The 18,645-nt window shown below is 72.0% G+C and overlaps 1 protein-coding gene across 3 annotated transcripts in view; it reads left to right on the top strand.

The window, feature by feature from the left end:
* MAZ (MYC associated zinc finger protein) overlaps positions 1-18,284 on the top strand; it is a 35,621-nt gene extending 17,337 nt beyond the window's left edge. For 2 of the 3 annotated variants that reach the window (XM_089779073.1, XM_089779072.1), the window contains exon 7: positions 17,576-18,284. Coding sequence is in view for 1 of the 3 variants with exons in the window: in XM_089779074.1 (XP_089635200.1) it covers positions 17,576-17,694 (119 nt within the window). In the remaining 2 variants the exon portion in view is untranslated. The remainder of the gene's footprint in view (positions 1-17,575) is intronic. The other variant, XM_089779074.1, reaches the window with a different exon arrangement.
* The last annotated feature ends 361 nt before the right edge of the window (positions 18,285-18,645 follow it).

The following is an 18,645-nucleotide window of genomic DNA, read 5'->3' as shown; positions in this document are numbered from 1 at the left end:
GGCTCTGGGCAGGAGGCGGGGTGCGGGAGCGGGTAGGGGGTGCGGGCTCTGGGCAGGAGGCGGGGTGCGGGAGCGGGTAGGGGGTGCGGGCTCTGGGCAGGAGGCGGGGTGCGGGAGCGGGTAGGGGGTGCGGGCTCTGGGCAGGAGGCGGGGTGCGGGAGCGGGTAGGGGGTGCGGGCTCTGGGCAGGAGGCGGGGTGCGGGAGCGGGTAGGGGGTGCGGGCTCTGGGCAGGAGGCGGGGTGCGGGAGCGGGTAGGGGGTGCGGGCTCTGGGCAGGAGGCGGGGTGCAGGAGCGGGTAGGGGGTGCGGGCTCTGGGCAGGAGGCGGGGTGCGGGAGCAGGTAGGAGGTGCGGCCTCTGAGAAGGAGGCGGGGTGCGGGAGCGGGTAGGGGGTGCGGGCTCTGGGCAGGAGGCGGGGTGCGGGAGCGGGTAGGGGGTGCGGGCTCTGGGCAGGAGGCGGGGTGCGGGAGCGGGTAGGGGGTGCGGGCTCTGGGCAGGAGGCGGGGTGCGGGAGCAGGTAGGAGGTGCGGCCTCTGAGAAGGAGGCGGGGTGCGGGAGCGGGTAGGGGGTGCGGGCTCTGGGCAGGAGGCGGGGTGCGGGAGCGGGTAGGGGGTGCGGGCTCTGGGCAGGAGGCGGGGTGCGGGAGCGGGTAGGGGGTGCGGGCTCTGGGCAGGAGGCGGGGTGCGGGAGCGGGTAGGGGGTGCGGGCTCTGGGCAGGAGGCGGGGTGTGGGAGCGGGTAGGGGGTGCGGGCTCTGGGCAGGAGGCGGGGTGCGGGAGCGGGTAGGGGGTGCGGGCTCTGGACAGGAGGCGGGGTGCGGGAGCGGGTAGGGGGTGCGGGCTCTGGGCAGGAGGCGGGGTGCGGGAGCGGGTAGGGGGTGCGGGCTCTGGGCAGGAGGCGGGGTGCGGGAGCGGGTAGGGGGTGCGGGCTCTGGGCAGGAGGCGGGGTGCGGGAGCAGGTAGGAGGTGCGGCCTCTGAGAAGGAGGCGGGGTGCGGGAGCGGGTAGGGGGTGCGGGCTCTGGGCAGGAGGCGGGGTGCGGGAGCAGGTAGGAGGTGCGGCCTCTGAGAAGGAGGCGGGGTGCGGGAGCGGGTAGGGGGTGCGGGCTCTGGGCAGGAGGCGGGTGCAGGAGCGGGTAGGAGGTGCGGGCTCTGAGAAGGAGGCGGGTGCAGGAGCGGGTAGGAGGTGCGGGCTCTGAGAAGGAGGCGGGTGCAGGAGCGGGTGGGGTGCGGGCTCTGGGCAGGAGGCGGGGTGCGGGAGCGGGTAGGGGGTGCGGGCTCTGAGAAGGAGGCGGGTGCAGGAGCGGGTGGGGTGCGGGCTCTGGGCAGGAGGCGGGGTGTGGGAGCGGGTAGGAGGTGCGGGCTCTGAGAAGGAGGCGGGTGCAGGAGCGGGTGGGGTGCGGGCTCTGGGCAGGAGGCGGGGTGCGGGAGCGGGTAGGGGGTGCGGGCTCTGGGAAGGAGGCGGAGTGCGGGAGCGGGTAGGGGGTGCGGGCTCTGGGCAGGACGCGGGGTGTGGGAGCGGGTAGGAGGTGCGGGCTCTGGGCAGGACGCGGGGTGTGGGAGCGGGTAGGAGGTGCGGGCTCTGAGAAGGAGGCGGGTGCAGGAGCGGGTGGGGTGCGGGCTCTGGGCAGGAGGCGGGGTGCGGGAGCGGGTAGGGGGTGCGGGCTCTGGGCAGGAGGCGGGGTGCGGGAGCGGGTAGGGGGTGCGGGCTCTGGGCAGGACGCGGGGTGTGGGAGCGGGTAGGAGGTGCGGGCTCTGAGAAGGAGGCGGGTGCGGGAGCAGGTAGGAGGTGCGGCCTCTGAGAAGGAGGCGGGGTGCGGGAGCGGGTAGGGGGTGCGGGCTCTGGGCAGGAGGCGGGGTGCGGGAGCGGGTAGGGGGTGCGGGCTCTGGGCAGGAGGCGGGGTGCGGGAGCGGGTAGGGGGTGCGGGCTCTGGGCAGGAGGCGGGGTGCGGGGAGCGGGTAGGGGGTGCGGGCTCTGGGCAGGAGGCGGGGTGCGGGAGCAGGTAGGAGGTGCGGCCTCTGAGAAGGAGGCGGGGTGCGGGAGCGGGTAGGGGGTGCGGGCTCTGGGCAGGAGGCGGGGTGCGGGAGCGGGTAGGGGGTGCGGGCTCTGGGCAGGAGGCGGGGTGCGGGAGCGGGTAGGGGGTGCGGGCTCTGGGCAGGAGGCGGGGTGCGGGAGCGGGTAGGGGGTGCGGGCTCTGGGCAGGACGCGGGGTGTGGGAGCGGGTAGGAGGTGCGGGCTCTGGGCAGGACGCGGGGTGTGGGAGCGGGTAGGAGGTGCGGCCTCTGAGAAGGAGGCGGGGTGCGGGAGCGGGTAGGGGGTGCGGGCTCTGGGCAGGAGGCGGAGTGCGGGAGCGGGTAGGGGGTGCGGGCTCTGGGCAGGAGGCGGGGTGCGGGAGCGGGTAGGGGGTGCGGGCTCTGGGCAGGAGGCGGGGTGCGGGAGCGGGTAGGGGGTGCGGGCTCTGGGCAGGAGGCGGGGTGCGGGAGCGGGTAGGGGGTGCGGGCTCTGGGCAGGACGCGGGGTGCGGGAGCGGGTAGGGGGTGCGGGCTCTGGGCAGGAGGCGGAGTGCGGGAGCGGGTAGGGGGTGCGGGCTCTGGGCAGGAGGCGGGGTGCGGGAGCGGGTAGGGGGTGCGGGCTCTGGGCAGGAGGCGGGGTGCGGGAGCGGGTAGGGGGTGCGGGCTCTGGGCAGGAGGCGGGGTGCGGGAGCGGGTAGGGGGTGCGGGCTCTGGGCAGGAGGCGGAGTGCGGGAGCGGGTAGGGGGTGCGGGCTCTGGGCAGGACGCGGGGTGTGGGAGCGGGTAGGAGGTGCGGGCTCTGGGCAGGACGCGGGGTGTGGGAGCGGGTAAGGGGTGCGGGCTCTGAGAAGGAGGCGGGTGCAGGAGCGGGTGGGGTGCAGGCTCTGGTCAGGAGGCGGGGTGCAGGAGTGGGTAGGGGGTGCAGGCTCTGGGCAGGAGGCGGGAGCGGGTAAGGGGTGCGGGCTCTGGGCAGGAGGCGGGTGCAGGAGCGGGTGGGGTGCAGGCTCTGGGCAGGAGGCAGGGTGCAGGAGCGGGTAGGGGGTGCGGGCTCTGGGCAGGAGGCGGGTGCAGGAGCGGGTAGGGGGTGCAGGCTCTGGGCAGGAGGCAGGGTGCAGGAGCGGGTAGGGGGTGCGGGCTCTGGGCAGGAGGTGGGGTGCAGGAGCGGGTGGGGTGCAGGCTCTGGGCAGGAGGCGGGGTGCAGGAGCGGGTAGGGGGTGCGGGCTCTGGGCAGGAGGCGGGGTGCAGGAGCGGGTAGGGGGTGCGGGCTCTGGGCAGGAGGTGGGGTGCAGGAGCGGGTGGGGTGCAGGCTCTGGGCAGGAGGCGGGGTGCAGGAGCGGGTAAGGGGTGCGGGCTCTGGGCAGGAGGCGGGTGCGGACGTGGGCAGGGGGCGGCTCTGGGCAGGAGGCGGGTGCGGACGTGGGCAGGGGGCGGCTCTGGGCAGGAGGCGGGTGCGGACATGGGCAGGGGGCAGCTCTGGGCAGGAGGCGGGTGCGGACATGGGCAGGGGGCGGCTCTGGACTGCAGGCGGGGTGCAGGAGTGGGTAAGGGGTGTGGGCTCTGGGCAGGAGGCGGGTGCGGACGTGGGCAGGGGGCGGCTCTGGACTGGAGGCGGGTGCGGACGTGGGCAGGGGGCGGCTCTGGGCTGGAGGCGGGTGCGGACGTGGGCAGGGGGCGGCTCTGGGCAGGAGGCGGGTGCGGACGTGGGCAGGGGGCGGCTCTGGGCAGGAGGCGGGTACGGACGTGGGCAGGGGGCGGCTCTGGACTGGAGGCGGGTGCGGACGTGGGCAGGGGGCGGCTCTGGACTGGAGGCGGGTGCGGACGTGGGCAGGGGGCGGCTCTGGGCAGGAGGCGGGTGCGGACGTGGGCAGGGGGCGGCTCTGGACAGGAGGCGGGTACGGACGTGGGCAGGGGGCGGCTCTGGGCTGGAGGCGGGTGCGGACGTGGGCAGGGGGCGGCTCTGGGCAGGAGGCGGGTGCGGACGTGGGCAGGGGGCGGCTCTGGGCAGGAGGCGGGTGCGGACGTGGGCAGGGGGCGGCTCTGGACAGGAGGCGAGTACGGACGTGGGCAGGGGGCGGCTCTGGACAGGAGGCGGGTGCGGACGTGGGCAGGGGGCGGCTCTGGACAGGAGGCGAGTACGGACGTGGGCAGGGGGCGGCTCTGGACAGGAGGCGAGTACGGACGTGGGCAGGGGGCGGCTCTGGGCAGGAGGCGAGTACGGACGTGGGCAGGGGGCGGCTCTGGACAGGAGGCGGGTGCGGACGTGGGCAGGGGGCGGCTCTGGGCTGGAGGCGGGTGCGGACGTGGGCAGGGGGCGGCTCTGGGCAGGAGGCGGGTACGGACGTGGGCAGGGGGCGGCTCTGGACTGGAGGCGGGTACGGACGTGGGCAGGGGGCGGCTCTGGGCAGGAGGCGGGTGCGGACGTGGGCAGGGGGCGGCTCTGGGCAGGAGGCGGGTACGGACGTGGGCAGGGGGCGGCTCTGGACTGGAGGCGGGTACGGACGTGGGCAGGGGGCGGCTCTGGACTGGAGGCGGGTGCGGACGTGGGCAGGGGGCGGCTCTGGACTGGAGGCGGGTGCGGACGTGGGCAGGGGGCGGCTCTGGGCAGGAGGCGGGTGCGGATGTGGGCAGGGGGCGGCTCTGGACAGGAGGCGGGTGCGGACGTGGGCAGGGGGCGGCTCTGGGCTGGAGGCGGGTGCGGACGTGGGCAGGGGGCGGCTCTGGGCAGGAGGCGGGTACGGACGTGGGCAGGGGGCGGCTCTGGACTGGAGGCGGGTGCGGACGTGGGCAGGGGGCGGCTCTGGGCAGGAGGCGGGTACGGACGTGGGCAGGGGGCGGCTCTGGACAGGAGGCGGGTGCGGACGTGGGCAGGGGGCGGCTCTGGGCTGGAGGCGGGTGCGGATGTGGGCAGGGGGCGGCTCTGGGCAGGAGGCGGGTACGGACGTGGGCAGGGGGCGGCTCTGGACAGGAGGCGGGTGCGGACGTGGGCAGGGGGCGGCTCTGGGCTGGAGGCGGGTGCGGATGTGGGCAGGGGGCGGCTCTGGGCAGGAGGCGGGTACGGACGTGGGCAGGGGGCGGCTCTGGACTGGAGGCGGGTGCGGACGTGGGCAGGGGGCGGCTCTGGGCAGGAGGCGGGTACGGACGTGGGCAGGGGGCGGCTCTGGACTGGAGGCGGGTGCGGACGTGGGCAGGGGGCGGCTCTGGGCAGGAGGCGGGTGCGGACGTGGGCAGGGGGCGGCTCTGGACTGGAGGCGGGTGCGGACGTGGGCAGGGGGCGGCTCTGGGCAGGAGGCGGGTACGGACGTGGGCAGGGGGCGGCTCTGGACTGGAGGCGGGTGCGGACGTGGGCAGGGGGCGGCTCTGGGCAGGAGGCGGGTACGGACGTGGGCAGGGGGCGGCTCTGGACTGGAGGCGGGTGCGGACGTGGGCAGGGGGCGGCTCTGGGCAGGAGGCGGGTACGGACGTGGGCAGGGGGCGGCTCTGGACTGGAGGCGGGTGCGGACGTGGGCAGGGGGCGGCTCTGGACAGGAGGCGGGTGCGGACGTGGGCAGGGGGCGGCTCTGGGCAGGAGGCGGGTGCGGACGTGGGCAGGGGGCGGCTCTGGGCAGGAGGCGGGTGCGGACGTGGGCAGGGGGCGGCTCTGGACTGGAGGCGGGTGCGGACGTGGGCAGGGGGCGGCTCTGGACAGGAGGCGGGGTGCAGGTGGGGGGGTGGCTCTGGGTGGGAGGGGGCACACAGGCTCTAGGCGGGAGGCAGAGGTGGGAGCGCTGGGCCCACACGACAGAGCAGACGGACGGAGCCGCAGCTGCTCTCGCGGCGTTCCAGTGACGCCGTGCCACGTGGAAGTGAGGGGCGCTCGCGTCAGTGCTGGGAGTCGTGCTCCTGCGAGGCGTGAGGGAGCCGAGGGGAGGGCGCCCTCCTGCAGTGCGGGATACTTCCACTTAAGCTACATAACTAATGCAACTGAAGCTGCATATCTTAATGTGACCTTATCCCCTAGTGTAGGCCAGTGGGGAGTGGGAGGTAGGGTGCAGGAGTGGGCAAGTGAAGAATACTATGGTTGGGGGCCGTGCAGGAGCAGGCTGGGGGTAGGAGGGCTGGGTGGGTGTACAGGAGCGGGCTGGGGGTGGGAGCGGGCTGTGGGGAGTGCAGGAGCAGGCTGGGGGGGAGCGGGCTGGGGGCAGGAGCGGGCTGGGGGCGGGAGCGGGCTGGGGGTGGGAGCGGGCTGTGGGGAGTGCAGGAGCGGGCTGGGGGCGGGAGCGGGCTGGGGGCGGGAGCGGGCTGGGGCCGGGAGTGGGCTGGGGGTGGGAGCGGGCTGTGGGGAGTGCAGGAGCGGGCTGGGGAGGAGCGGACTGTGGGGAGTGCATGAGCGGGCTGGGGGTGGGAGCGGGCTGTGGGGAGTGCATGAGCGGGCTGGGGGGGAGCGGGCTGGGGGTGGGAGCGGGCTGTGGGGAGTGCAGGAGCGGGCTGGGGGAGAGCGGGCTGTGGGGAGTGCAGGAGCGGGCTGGGGGGGAGCAGGCTGTGGGGAGTGCAGAAGCGGGCTGGGGGTGGGAGCGGTCTGTGGGGAGTGCAGGAGCGGGCTGGGGGTGGGAGTGGGCTGGGGGTGGGAGCGGTCTGTGGGGAGTGCAGGAGCGGGCTGGGGGTGGGAGTGGGCTGGGGGTGGGAACGGGCTGTGGGGAGTGCAGGAGCGGGCTGGGGGTGGGAGCGGGCTGGGGCCGGGAGTGGGCTGGGGGTGGGAGCGGGCTGTGGGGAGTGCAGGAGCGGGCTGGGGGGGAGCGGGCTGTGGGGAGTGCAGGAGCGGGCTGGGGGGGAGCGGGCTGTGGGGAGTGCAGGAGCGGGCTGGGGGGGAGCAGGCTGTGGGGAGTGCAGAAGCGGGCTGGGGGTGGGAGCGGTCTGTGGGGAGTGCAGGAGCGGGCTGGGGGGGAGCAGGCTGTGGGGAGTGCAGGAGCGGGCTGGGGGGGAGCGGGCTGTGGGGAGTGCAGGAGCGGGCTGGGGGGGAGCAGGCTGTGGGGAGTGCAGAAGCGGGCTGGGGGTGGGAGCGGGCTGTGGGGAGTGCAGGAGCGGGCTGGGGGGGAGCGGGCTGTGGGGAGTGCAGGAGCGGGCTGGGGGGGAGCGGGCTGTGGGGAGTGCAGGAGCGGGCTGGGGGGGAGCGGGCTGTGGGGAGTGCAGGAGCGGGCTGGGGGGGAGCGGGCTGTGGGGAGTGCAGAAGTGGGCTGGGGGGGAGCGGGCTGTGGGGAGTGCAGGAGCGGGCTGGGTGGGAGCGGGCTGTGGGGAGTGCAGGAGCGGGCTGGGGGGGAGCGGGCTGTGGGGAGTGCAGGAGCGGGCTGGGGGGGAGCGGGCTGTGGGGAGTGCAGGAGCGGGCTGGGGGGGAGCGGGCTGTGGGGAGTGCAGGAGCGGGCTGGGGGGGAGCGGGCTGTGGGGTGTGCAGAAGCGGGCTGGGGGTGGGAGCGGTCTGTGGGGAGTGCAGGAGCGGGCTGGGGGGGAGCGGGCTGTGGGGAGTGCAGGAGCGGGCTGGGGGGGAGCGGGCTGTGGGGAGTGCAGGAGCGGGCTGGGGGGGAGCGGGCTGTGGGGAGTGCAGGAGCGGGCTGGGGGGGAGCGGGCTGTGGGGAGTGCAGGAGCGGGCTGGGGGGGAGCGGGCTGTGGGGAGTGCAGGAGCGGGCTGGGGGGGAGCGGGCTGTGGGGAGTGCAGGAGCGGGCTGGGGGGGAGCGGGCTGTGGGGAGTGCAGGAGCGGGCTGGGGGGGAGCGGGCTGTGGGGAGTGCAGAAGCGGGCTGGGGGGGAGCGGGCTGTGGGGAGTGCAGGAGCGGGCTGGGGGGGAGCGGGCTGTGGGGAGTGCAGGAGCGGGCTGGGTGGGAGCGGTCTGTGGGGAGTGCAGGAGCGGGCTGGGGGGGAGCGGTCTGTGGGGAGTGCAGGAGCGGGCTGGGTGGGAGCGGTCTGTGGGGAGTGCAGGAGCGGGCTGGGTGGGAGCGGTCTGTGGGGAGTGCAGGAGCGGGCTGGGGGGGAGCGGGCTGGGGGGAGTGCAGGAGCGCGCTGGGGGGGAGCGGGCTGTGGGGAGTGCAGGAGCGGGCTGGGGGGGAGCGGGCTGTGGGGAGTGCAGGAGCGCGCTGGGGGGGAGCGGGCTGTGGGGAGTGCAGGAGCGGGCTGGGGGGGAGCGGGCTGTGGGGAGTGCAGGAGCGGGCTGGGGGTGGGAGCGGTCTGTGGGGAGTGCAGGAGCGCGCTGGGGGGGAGCGGGCTGTGGGGAGTGCAGGAGCGGGCTGGGGGGGAGCGGGCTGTGGGGAGTGCAGGAGCGGGCTGGGGGTGGGAGCGGTCTGTGGGGAGTGCAGGAGCGCGCTGGGGGGGAGCGGGCTGTGGGGAGTGCAGGAGCGGGCTGGGTGGGAGCGGGCTGTGGGGAGTGCAGGAGCGGGCTGGGGGGGAGCGGGCTGTGGGGAGTGCAGGAGCGGGCTGGGGGGGAGCGGGCTGTGGGGAGTGCAGGAGCGGGCTGGGGGGGAGCGGGCTGGGGGCAGGAGCCGGCTGGGGGGGGAGCATGGCCCCGATTCCAGCCAATGGGAAGCGCCCCCTGGCCTGGGGAGGTGGAGGGGAAGCTGCAGTGCCCAGAGCCCCTTTCTCCCTCTGCCTGGCAGAGCCTGGGGGCCAGGTCTGTCCCGGCTTGCCCAGCTCTTGCCCCTGAGGCTTGGGGCTTCCCCCCAACCTCACCCCACAGCAGGGAACCAGCCCCAGCCCTGGCCCTCCAGCCCCACAGGGAGAGGGGCGCAGGCCTGGAGCAGCAGCACCAGCTCCCCGCCCATGGGCTGTACCTTCCCCCTCCTTCCAGATCTAGATATGGGGCAGTGTCCAGGGAAACTGAGGCACACACAGGCCAGTAGAACTCGCAGGCAGCTGGAAATCGTGGAGTGCTGCGGGCACAGGCGAGCAGCCAGGAATAAAGTCCCCACAATCCCCCCCGAGAGCGAACCGAGCAGGGTCCCCTCAGCCGGGGCCTGGGGAAGAGCTTCGGCTGTGACCTGGGGGGCCCTGAACACGACCCCCGGAGCAGCCTCCGCGCAGCAGGGACGGGGGCCGACTCCCTGGGGCCGCCATCGTCCTCCAGTTCCCGCCCTCCCCGGCACCGCTCGCCAACGTGCCGCTTACGGAGACGGGTGTCGGTCACGTCCCCCACCCAAGGGGCCCGGGATTCCCAGGGAGAACCCCTTCCGTGAGCCAGCCTCCCCCCTCCGCCGTCCCCACGGGGAACCCCCCCTCAGGTGTGACCACGCTCTCGGGGTAAGCCGTGGCGCCCGCCACGTCCTGGAACCCCTCCCCACTGGCCTTCGCATTGCCCCTTCTTTCTCCTGCCCCCAGTCACTTACTGCCCCATGCTCCGTCCACGAGGGGCAGCCCATCCCACCGCTGCCACCAGTGTCGCCCAGTGTGGGGAGCCCCTGGGCACTGCCCCCACCCGCAGCCAGAGGGGCTCCCAGCCAGCAGGGAGCACCGACCCACACTCAGCATTCCCTCCCAGCCCCCCAGACAGCCTTGTCTCCTGGCCTTGCCCTGCTTGCAGGCAAAAGGTGTCATTTAGTTATGCCTCTGGCTCCACTGTGTTCATGGGGCAAGCTACTATCCCCCTCTCACTTGATGCAGTGCCCAGGGAAACTGAGGCACATGTGGGGTTACTACAGGACGGTAGAAATCACAGGAAACAAAATCCCCACTTGGTAGCAAGAGAACCATTGTGTCTAGGGACAGCTCCATCCTTGCCCTGCACCCCAGGGTCTATAGAGAACCGGAGGGGGGGGGCTGCGTCTGGGCCCTACTCGCTGGGGGGGTCTATAGAGAACCGGGGGGCTGCGTCTCGGCCCTACTCACTGGGGGGTCTATAGAGAACCGGAGGGGGGGGCTGCGTCTGGGCCCTACTCGCTGGGGGGGTCTATAGAGAACAGGGGGGGCTGCGTCTCGGCCCTACTCACTGGGGGGTCTATAGAGAACCGGAGGGGGGGGCTGCGTCTGGGCCCTACTCACTGGGGGGTCTATAGAGAACCGGAGGGGGGGGCTGCGTCTGGGCCCTACTCGCTGGGGGGGTCTATAGAGAACAGGGGGGGCTGCGTCTCGGCCCTACTCACTGGGGGGTCTATAGAGAACCGGAGGGGGGGGGGGCTGCGTCTGGGCCCTACTCGCTGGGGGGGTCTATAGAGAACCGGGGGGGCTGCGTCTCGGTCCTACTCCCTGGGGGGTCTATAGAGAACCGGAGGGGGGGGCTGCGTCTGGGCCCTACTCGCTGGGGGGGTCTATAGAGAACCGGAGGGGGGGGCTGCGTCTGGGCCCTACTCGCTGGGGGGGTCTGTAGAGAACCGGAGGGGGGGGCTGCGTCTGGGCCCTACTCGCTGGGGGGGTCTGTAGAGAACCGGAGGGGGGGGCTGCGTCTGGGCCCTACTCGCTGGGGGGGTCTGTAGAGAACCGGAGGGGGGGGCTGCGTCTGGGCCCTACTCGCTGGGGGGGTCTGTAGAGAACCGGAGGGGGGGGCTGCGTCTGGGCCCTACTCGCTGGGGGGGTCTGTAGAGAACCGGAGGGGGGGGCTGCGTCTGGGCCCTACTCGCTGGGGGGGTCTGTAGAGAACCCGGGGGGGGGGCTGCGTCTGGGCCCTACTCGCTGGGGGGTCTATAGAGAACCGGGGGGGGGCTGTGTCTGGGCCCTACTCGCTGGGGTCTATAGAGAACCGGGGGGGGGGGCTGCGTCTGGGCCCTACTCGCTGGGGGGTCTATAGAGAACCGGGGGGGCTGCGTCTGGGCCCTACTCGCTGGGGGGTCTATAGAGAACCGGGGGGGCTGTGCCTGGGCCCTACTCACTGGGGTCTATAGAGAACCGGGGGGGGGGGGGGGGCTGTGTCTGGGGCCTACTCGCTGGGGGGTCTAGAGAACCGGGGGGGGGCTGTGTCTGGGCCCTACTCACTGGGGTCTATAGAGAACCGGGGGGGGGAGCTGTGTCTGGGGCCTACTCACTGGGGTCTATAGAGAACCGGGGGGGGGGGTTTGTCTGGGCCCTACTCACTGGGGGGTCTATAGAGAACCGGAGGGGGGGGGCTGCGTCTGGGCCCTACTCGCTGGGGGGTCTATAGAGAACCGGAGGGGGGGGTTTGTCTGGGCCCTACTCACTGGGGGGTCTATAGAGAACCGGGGGGGGCTGTGTCTGTGCCCTACTCACTGGGATCTATAGAGAACCGGGGAGGGGCTGTGTCTGGGCCCTACTCACTGTGGTCTATAGAGAACCGGGGGGGGGAGGGCTGTGTCTGGGGCCTACTCGCTGGGGGGTCTAGAGGCTGGGGGGGTCTAGAGAACCGGGGGGGGGCTGTGTCTGGGCCCTACTCACTGGGATCTATAGAGAACCGGGGAGGGGCTGTGTCTGGGCCCTACTCACTGTGGTCTATAGAGAACCGGGGGGGGGGGGCTGTGTCTGGGGCCTACTCGCTGGGGGGTCTAGAGGCTGGGGGGGTCTAGAGAACCGGGGGGGGGCTGTGTCTGGGCCCTACTCACTGTGGTCTATGGAGAACCGGGGGGGGCTGTGTCTGGGGCCTACTCACTGGGGGGTCTGTAGAGAACCGGGGGGGGGGGCTGTGTCTGGGCCCTACTCACTGGGGTCTATAGAGAACCGGGGGGGGGGGGGGCTGTGTCTGGGGCCTACTCGCTGGGGGGTCTAGAGAACCGCGGGGGGGCTGTGTCTGGGCCCTACTCACTGGGGTCTATAGAGAACCGGGGTGGGGCTGTGTCTGGGCCCTACTCACTGGGAACTATACAGAACCGGGGGGGGGGGGGGCTGTGTCTGGGGCCTACTCGCTGGGGGGTCTAGAGAACCGGGGGGGGGAGCTGTGTCTGGGCCCTACTCACTGGGGTCTATAGAGAACCGGGGGGGGGGGCTGCGTCTGGGCCCTACTCACTGGGGGGTCTATAGAGAACCGGAGGGGGGGGCTGCGTCTGGGCCCTACTCGCTGGGGGGTCTATAGAGAACCGGAGGGGGGGGCTGCGTCTGGGCCCTACTCGCTGGGGGGTCTATAGAGAACCGGAGGGGGGGGTTTGTCTGGGCCCTACTCACTGGGGGGTCTATAGAGAACCGGGGGGGGCTGTGTCTGGGCCCTACTCACTGTGGTCTATGGAGAACCGGGGGGGGGGCTGTGTCTGGGCCCTACTCGCTGGGGGGTCTATAGAGAACCGGGGGGGCTGTGTCTGGGGCCTACTCACTGGGGGGTCTGTAGAGAACCGGGGGGGGGCTGTGTCTGGGCCCTACTCACTGGGGTCTATAGAGAATCGGGGGGGGGGCTGTGTCTGTGCCCTACTCACTGGGATCTATAGAGAACCGGGGGGGGGGCTGTGTCTGGGCCCTACTCGCTGGGGTCTATGGAGAACCTGGGGGGGGGCTGTGTCTGGGCCCTACTCACTGGGGGGTCTATAGAGAACCGGAGGGGGGGGCTGCGTCTGGGCCCTACTCGCTGGGGGGTCTATAGAGAACCGGAGGGGGGGGCTGCGTCTGGGCCCTACTCACTGGGGGGTCTATAGAGAACCGGAGGGGGGGGTTTGTCTGGGCCCTACTCACTGGGGGGTCTATAGAGAACCGGGGGGGGCTGTGTCTGTGCCCTACTCACTGGGATCTATAGAGAACCGGGGGGGGCTGTGTCTGTGCCCTACTCACTGGGATCTATAGAGAACCGGGGGGGGGGGCTGTGTCTGGGGCCTACTCGCTGGGGGGTCTAGAGGCTGGGGGGGTCTAGAGAACCGGGGGGGGGCTGTGTCTGGGCCCTACTCGCTGGGGTCTATGGAGAACCGGGGGGGGGGGGCTGTCTCTGGGCCCTACTCGCTGTGGTCTATGGAGAACCGGGGGGGGGCTGTGTCTGGGCCCTACTCACTGTGGTCTATGGAGAACCGGGGGGGGGGCTGTGTCTGGGCCCTACTCGCTGGGGGGTCTATAGAGAACCGGGGGGGCTGTGTCTGGGGCCTACTCACTGGGGGGTCTGTAGAGAACCGGGGGGGGGCTGTGTCTGGGCCCTACTCACTGGGGTCTATAGAGAATCGGGGGGGGGGCTGTGTCTGTGCCCTACTCACTGGGATCTATAGAGAACCGGGGGGGGGGGGGCTGTGTCTGGGGCCTACTCGCTGGGGGGTCTAGAGAACCGGGGGGGGCTGTGTCTGGGCCCTACTCACTGGGGTCTATAGAGAACCGGGGGGGGGGGGCTGTGTCTGGGGCCTACTCACTGGGGTCTATAGAGAACCGGGGGGGGGGCTGTGTCTGGGGCCTACTCACTGGGGTCTATAGAGAACGGGGGGGGGCTGTGTCTGGGGCCTACTCGCTGGGGGGTCTATAGAGAACCGGGGGGGGGGGGCTGCGTCTGGGCTCTACTCGCTGGGTTCTATGGAGAACCTGGGGGGGGGGGGGAGCTGTATCTGGGCCCTACTCGCTGGGGGCTATGGAGAACCGGGGGGGGGGGGCTGTGTCTGGGCCCTACTCGCTGGGGTCTATGGAGAACCTGGGGGGGGGGGCTGTGTCTGGGCCCTACTCGCTGGGGTCTATGGAGAACCTGGGGGGGCTGTGTCTGGGCCCTACTCACTGGGGGTCTATGGAGAACCTGGGGGGGGGGGGCTGTGTCTGGGCCCTACTCGCTGGGGGGTCCATAGAGAACCGGAGGGGGGGGGGGCTGCATCTGGGCCCTATTCACTGGGGTCTGTAGAGGACCTGGCGGGGGGGCTGAGTCTGGGCCCTACTCACTGGGGGTCTATGGAGAACCTGGGGGGGGCTGTGTCTGGGCCCTACTCGCTGGGGTCTATGGAGAACCTGGGGGGGGGGGCTGTGTCTGGGCCCTACTCGGTGGGGTCTATGGAGAACCTGGGGGGGGGCTGTGTCTGGGCCCTACTCGCTGGGGTCTATGGAGAACCTGGGGGGGGGGGGCTGTGTCTGGGCCCTACTCGGTGGGGTCTATGGAGAACCTGGGGGGGGCTGTGTCTGGGCCCTACTCGCTGGGGTTTATGGAGAACCTGGGGGGGAGGGCTGTGTCTGGGCCCTACTCACTGTGGTCTATGGAGAACCTGGGGGGGGGCTGTGTCTGGGCCCTACTCGCTGGGGTCTATGGAGAACCTGGGGGGAGGGCTGTGTCTGGGCCCTACTCGCTGGGGTCTATGGAGAACCTGGGGGGGGCTGTGTCTGGGCCCTACTCGCTGGGGTCTATGGAGAACCTGGGGGGGGGGGCTGTGTCTGGGCCCTACTCGCTGGGGTCTATGGAGAACCTGGGGGGGGCTGTGTCTGGGCCCTACTCGCTGGGGTCTATGGAGAACCTGGGGGGGGGGGCTGTGTCTGGGCCCTACTCACTGGGCTCTGTAGAGGACCTGGGGGGGGGCTGAGTCTGGGCCCTACTCGGTGGGGGGTCTATAGAGAACCGGAGGGGGGGGGCTGCATCTGGGCCCTATTCACTGGGGTCTGTAGAGAACCTGGGGGGGGGGGCTGTGTCTGGGCCCTACTCGCTGGGGTCTATGGAGAACCTGGGGGAGGGGCTGTGTCTGGGCCCTGCTCGGTGGGGGGTCTATAGAGAACCGGAGGGGGGGGGCTGCATCTGGGCCCTACTCACTGGGGGTCTATAGAGAACCGGGGGGGGGGGGGCTGTGTCTGGGCCCTACTCACTGGGGGTCTATAGAGAACCTGGGGGGGGGGGGCTGTGTCTGGGCCCTACTCGCTGGGGGGTATAGAGAACCTGGGGGGGGGCTGTGTCTGGGCCCTACTCGCTGGGGTTTATGGAGAACCTGGGGGGGGGCTGTGTCTGGGCCCTACTCGCTGGGGTCTATGGAGAACCTGGGGGGGGGCTGTGTCTGGGCCCTACTCGCTGGGGTCTGTAGAGGACCTGGGGGGGGCTGTGTCTGGGCCCTACTCGCTGGGGTCTGTAGAGGACCTGGGGGGGGCTGTGTCTGGGCCCTACTCGCTGGGCTCTGTAGAGGACCTGGGGGGGGGTTCTGGGCCCTACTCGCTGGGGTCTGTAGAGGACCTGGGGGGGGGCTGTGTCTGGGCCCTACTCGCTGGGGTCTGTAGAGGACCTGGGGGAGGGGCTGTGTCTGGGCCCTACTCGCTGGGGTCTGTAGAGGACCTGGCGGGGGGGCTGAGTCTGGGCCCTACTCGCTGGGGTCTGGAGAACCTGGGGGGGGGGGCTGTGTCTGGGCCCTACTCGCTGGGGGGTCCATAGAGAACCGGAGGGGGGGGGCTGCATCTGGGCCCTATTCACTGGGGTCTGTAGAGAACCTGGGGGGGGGGCTGCATCTGGGCCCTACTCACTGGGGTCTGTAGAGGACCTGGCGGGGGGGCTGAGTCTGGGCCCTACTCGCTGGGGTCTATGGAGAACCTGGGGGGGCTGTGTCTGGGCCCTACGCGCTGGGGGGTCTAGAGAACCTGGGGGGAGGGCTGTGTCTGGGCCCTACTCGCTGGGGTCTATGGAGAACCTGGGGGGGGGCTGTGTCTGGGCCCTACGCGCTGGGGGGTCTAGAGAACCTGGGGGGAGGGCTGAGTCTGGGCCCTACTCGCTGGGGTCTATGGAGAACCTGGGGGGGGGCTGTGTCTGGGCCCTACTCGCTGGGGTCTGTAGAGGACCTGGGGGGGGGGTTCTGGGCCCTACTCGCTGGGGTCTGTAGAGGACCTGGGGGGGGCTGTGTCTGGGCCCTACTTGCTGGGCTCTGTAGAGGACCTGGGGGGGGCTGTGTCTGGGTCCTACTCACTGGGGTCTGTAGAGGACCTGGGGGGGGCTGCGTCTGGGTCCTACTCGCTGGGGTCTATGGAGAACCTGGGGGGGCTGTGTCTGGGCCCTACTCGCTGGGGTCTGTAGAGGACCTGGGGGGGGCTGCGTCTGGGTCCTACTCGCTGGGGTCTATGGAGAACCTGGGGGGGGGGCTGTGTCTGGGCCCTACTCGCTGGGGTCTGTAGAGGACCTGGGGGGGGCTGCGTCTGGGTCCTACTCGCTGGGGTCTGCAGAGGACCTGGGGGGGGCTGCGTCTGGGTCCTACTCGCTGGGGTCTGTAGAGGACCTAGGGGGGTCTGTATCTGGGCCCTGCGCCCCAGGGTCTGTAGAGGACCTGGGGGGGGCTGTGTCTGGGCCCTGCGCCCCAGGGTCTGTAGAGGACCTGGGGGGGGGCTGTGTCTGGGCCCTACTCGCTGGGGTCTGTAGAGGACCTGGGGGGGGCTGCGTCTGGGCCCTGCGCCCCAGGGTCTGTAGAGGACCTGGGGGGGGCTGTGTCTGGGCCCTGCGCCCCAGGGTCTGTAGAGGACCTGGGGGGGGGCTGTGTCTGGGCCCTGCGCCCCAGGGTCTTTAGAGGACCTGGGGGGGGCTGCGTCTGGGCCCTACTCGCTGGGGTCTGCAGAGGACCTGGGGGGGGCTGCGTCTGGGTCCTACTCGCTGGGGTCTGCAGAGGACCTGGGGGGGGCTGCGTCTGGGTCCTACTCGCTGGGGTCTGTAGAGGACCTAGGGGGGTCTGTATCTGGGCCCTGCGCCCCAGGGTCTGTAGAGGACCTGGGGGGGGCTGTGTCTGGGCCCTGCGCCCCAGGGTCTGTAGAGGACCTGGGGGGGGCTGTGTCTGGGCCCTACTCGCTGGGGTCTGTAGAGGACCTGGGGGGGCTGCGTCTGGGCCCTGCGCCCCAGGGTCTGTAGAGGACCTGGGGGGGGCTGTGTCTGGGCCCTGCGCCCCAGGGTCTGTAGAGGACCTGGGGGGGGGCTGTGTCTGGGCCCTGCGCCCCAGGGTCTTTAGAGGACCTGGGGGGGGCTGCGTCTGGGCCCTGCGCCCCAGGGTCTGTAGAGGACCTAGGGGGGGCTGCGTCTGGGCCCTGCGCCCCAGGGTCTGTAGAGGACCTGGGGGGGGCTGCGTCTGGGCCCTGCGCCCCAGGGTCTGTAGAGGACCTGGGGGGTACTGCGTCTGGGCCCTGCGCCCCAGGGTCTGTAGAGGACCTGGGGGGGGCTGTGTCTGGGCCCTGCGCCCCAGGGTCTGTAGAGGACCTAGGGGGGGCTGTGTCTGGGCCCTGCGCCCCAGGGTCTGTAGAGGACCTGGGGGGGGCTGCGTCTGGGCCCTGCGCCCCAGGGTCTGTAGAGGACCTAGGGGGGGCTGTGTCTGGGCCCTGCGCCCCAGGGTCTGTAGAGGACCTGGGGGGGGCTGCGTCTGGGCCCTGCACCCCAGGGTCTGTAGAGGACCTAGGGGGGGCTGTGTCTGGGCCCTGCGCCCCAGGGTCTGTAGAGGAGCTGGGGGGGGCTGCGTCTGGGCCCTACTCACTGGGGTCTGTAGAGGACCTGGGGGGGCTGCGTCTGGGCCCTGCACCCCAGGGTCTGTAGAGGACCTGGGGGGGGCTGTGTCTGGGCCCTGCGCCCCAGGGTCTCTGGAGAACCAGGGTGGCTGGGGCTGGGCCTGGCACCCCAAAATCCAAGAAGTTGGTGTCAATTCCTTCCCTGTTTCTTCAAGCATGCCTGACTGTGTCTGTGCGCTCAGGGAGGCAGCGCTGACTGGGTGCTGTCAGTAGGGTCCAGAGTTAACAGATGTGTTGGGGAGACTGTGGGAGTCCTGCCCCCTCTCTGATGTCTGTCTCCCCCCCCACAGGTACGGGCGAGCTGTGCCCCCTGGCGGCGGCGGCGGCCCCGCCCACGTCGGCTGTCACTGTCCTGCCCATGGAGGGGGCCCCGGTGGTGAGCCAGCCGCTCCCCACACAGCCCTGGTGATTCCCAGCAGCAGGAGCCGACTCGCCCCCTTGTCGTCCCCCCTCCACCTGGCAGCTGGAGCCCTCGTGCCGCCACCGGAACCTGCCTCCAAAGGCTCCTCTCCGTGCTTGGCAAAGGGGGACGTGATGCCGGGGGCCCCACCTTCCCTTCCCCCAGACAGAGGGGGGCCTCCTCCCCTGGACACGTGGGGTCCCCTCCCTTTCTCCTCGCTCACAGCCTGCCCTCCCCAGTCCTCTGCTCCCCCTTGGCCAGAGGGCACCCCCCCGACTGCCCCCCCACACTGCCTGATTCACAAAGCGATGGGGAGCCCAGGGCAGGCCTGTCGGGGCTGTGGGGTGGAATAGGGAGCCTAGGCCTGGCCTGTCGGGGCTGTGGGGTGGAATAGGGAGCCTAGGCCTGGCCTGTCGGGGCTGTGGGGTGGAATAGGGAGCCTAGGCCTGGCCTGTCGGGGCTGTGGAGTGGGATAGGGAGCCTAGGCCTGGCCTGTCGGGGCTGTGGAGTGGGATAGGGAGCCTAGGCCTGGCCTGTCGGGGCTGTGGGGTGGAATAGGGAGCCTAGGCCTGGCCTGTCGGGGCTGTGGGGCGGGATGGGGGCCCAGGCCTGGCCTGTCGGGGCTGTGGAGTGGGATAGGGAGCCCAGGCCTGGCCTGTCGGGGCTGTGGGGTGGAATAGGGAGCCTAGGCCTGGCCTGTCGGGGCTGTGGGGTGGAATAGGGAGCCTAGGCCTGGCCTGTCGGGGCTGTGGGGTGGAATAGGGAGCCTAGGCCTGGCCTGTCGGGGCTGTGGGGCGGGATGGGGGCCCAGGCCTAGCGGGGCTGTGGGGCGGGATGGGGGCCCAGGCCTAGCGGGGCTGTGGGCGGGATGGGGGCCCAGGCCTAGCGGGGCTGTGGGGCGGGATGGGGGCCCAGGCCTAGCGGGGCTGTGGGGCGGGATGGGGGCCCAGGCCTAGCGGG

This window comes from Pelodiscus sinensis, chromosome 5, assembly GCF_052426305.1.
Source record: "Pelodiscus sinensis isolate ZL-2025 chromosome 5, ASM5242630v1, whole genome shotgun sequence".
In the NCBI taxonomy this organism is placed as follows: domain Eukaryota; kingdom Metazoa; phylum Chordata; order Testudines; family Trionychidae; genus Pelodiscus; species Pelodiscus sinensis.
This window is presented reverse-complemented; position numbering and strand designations above follow the sequence as displayed.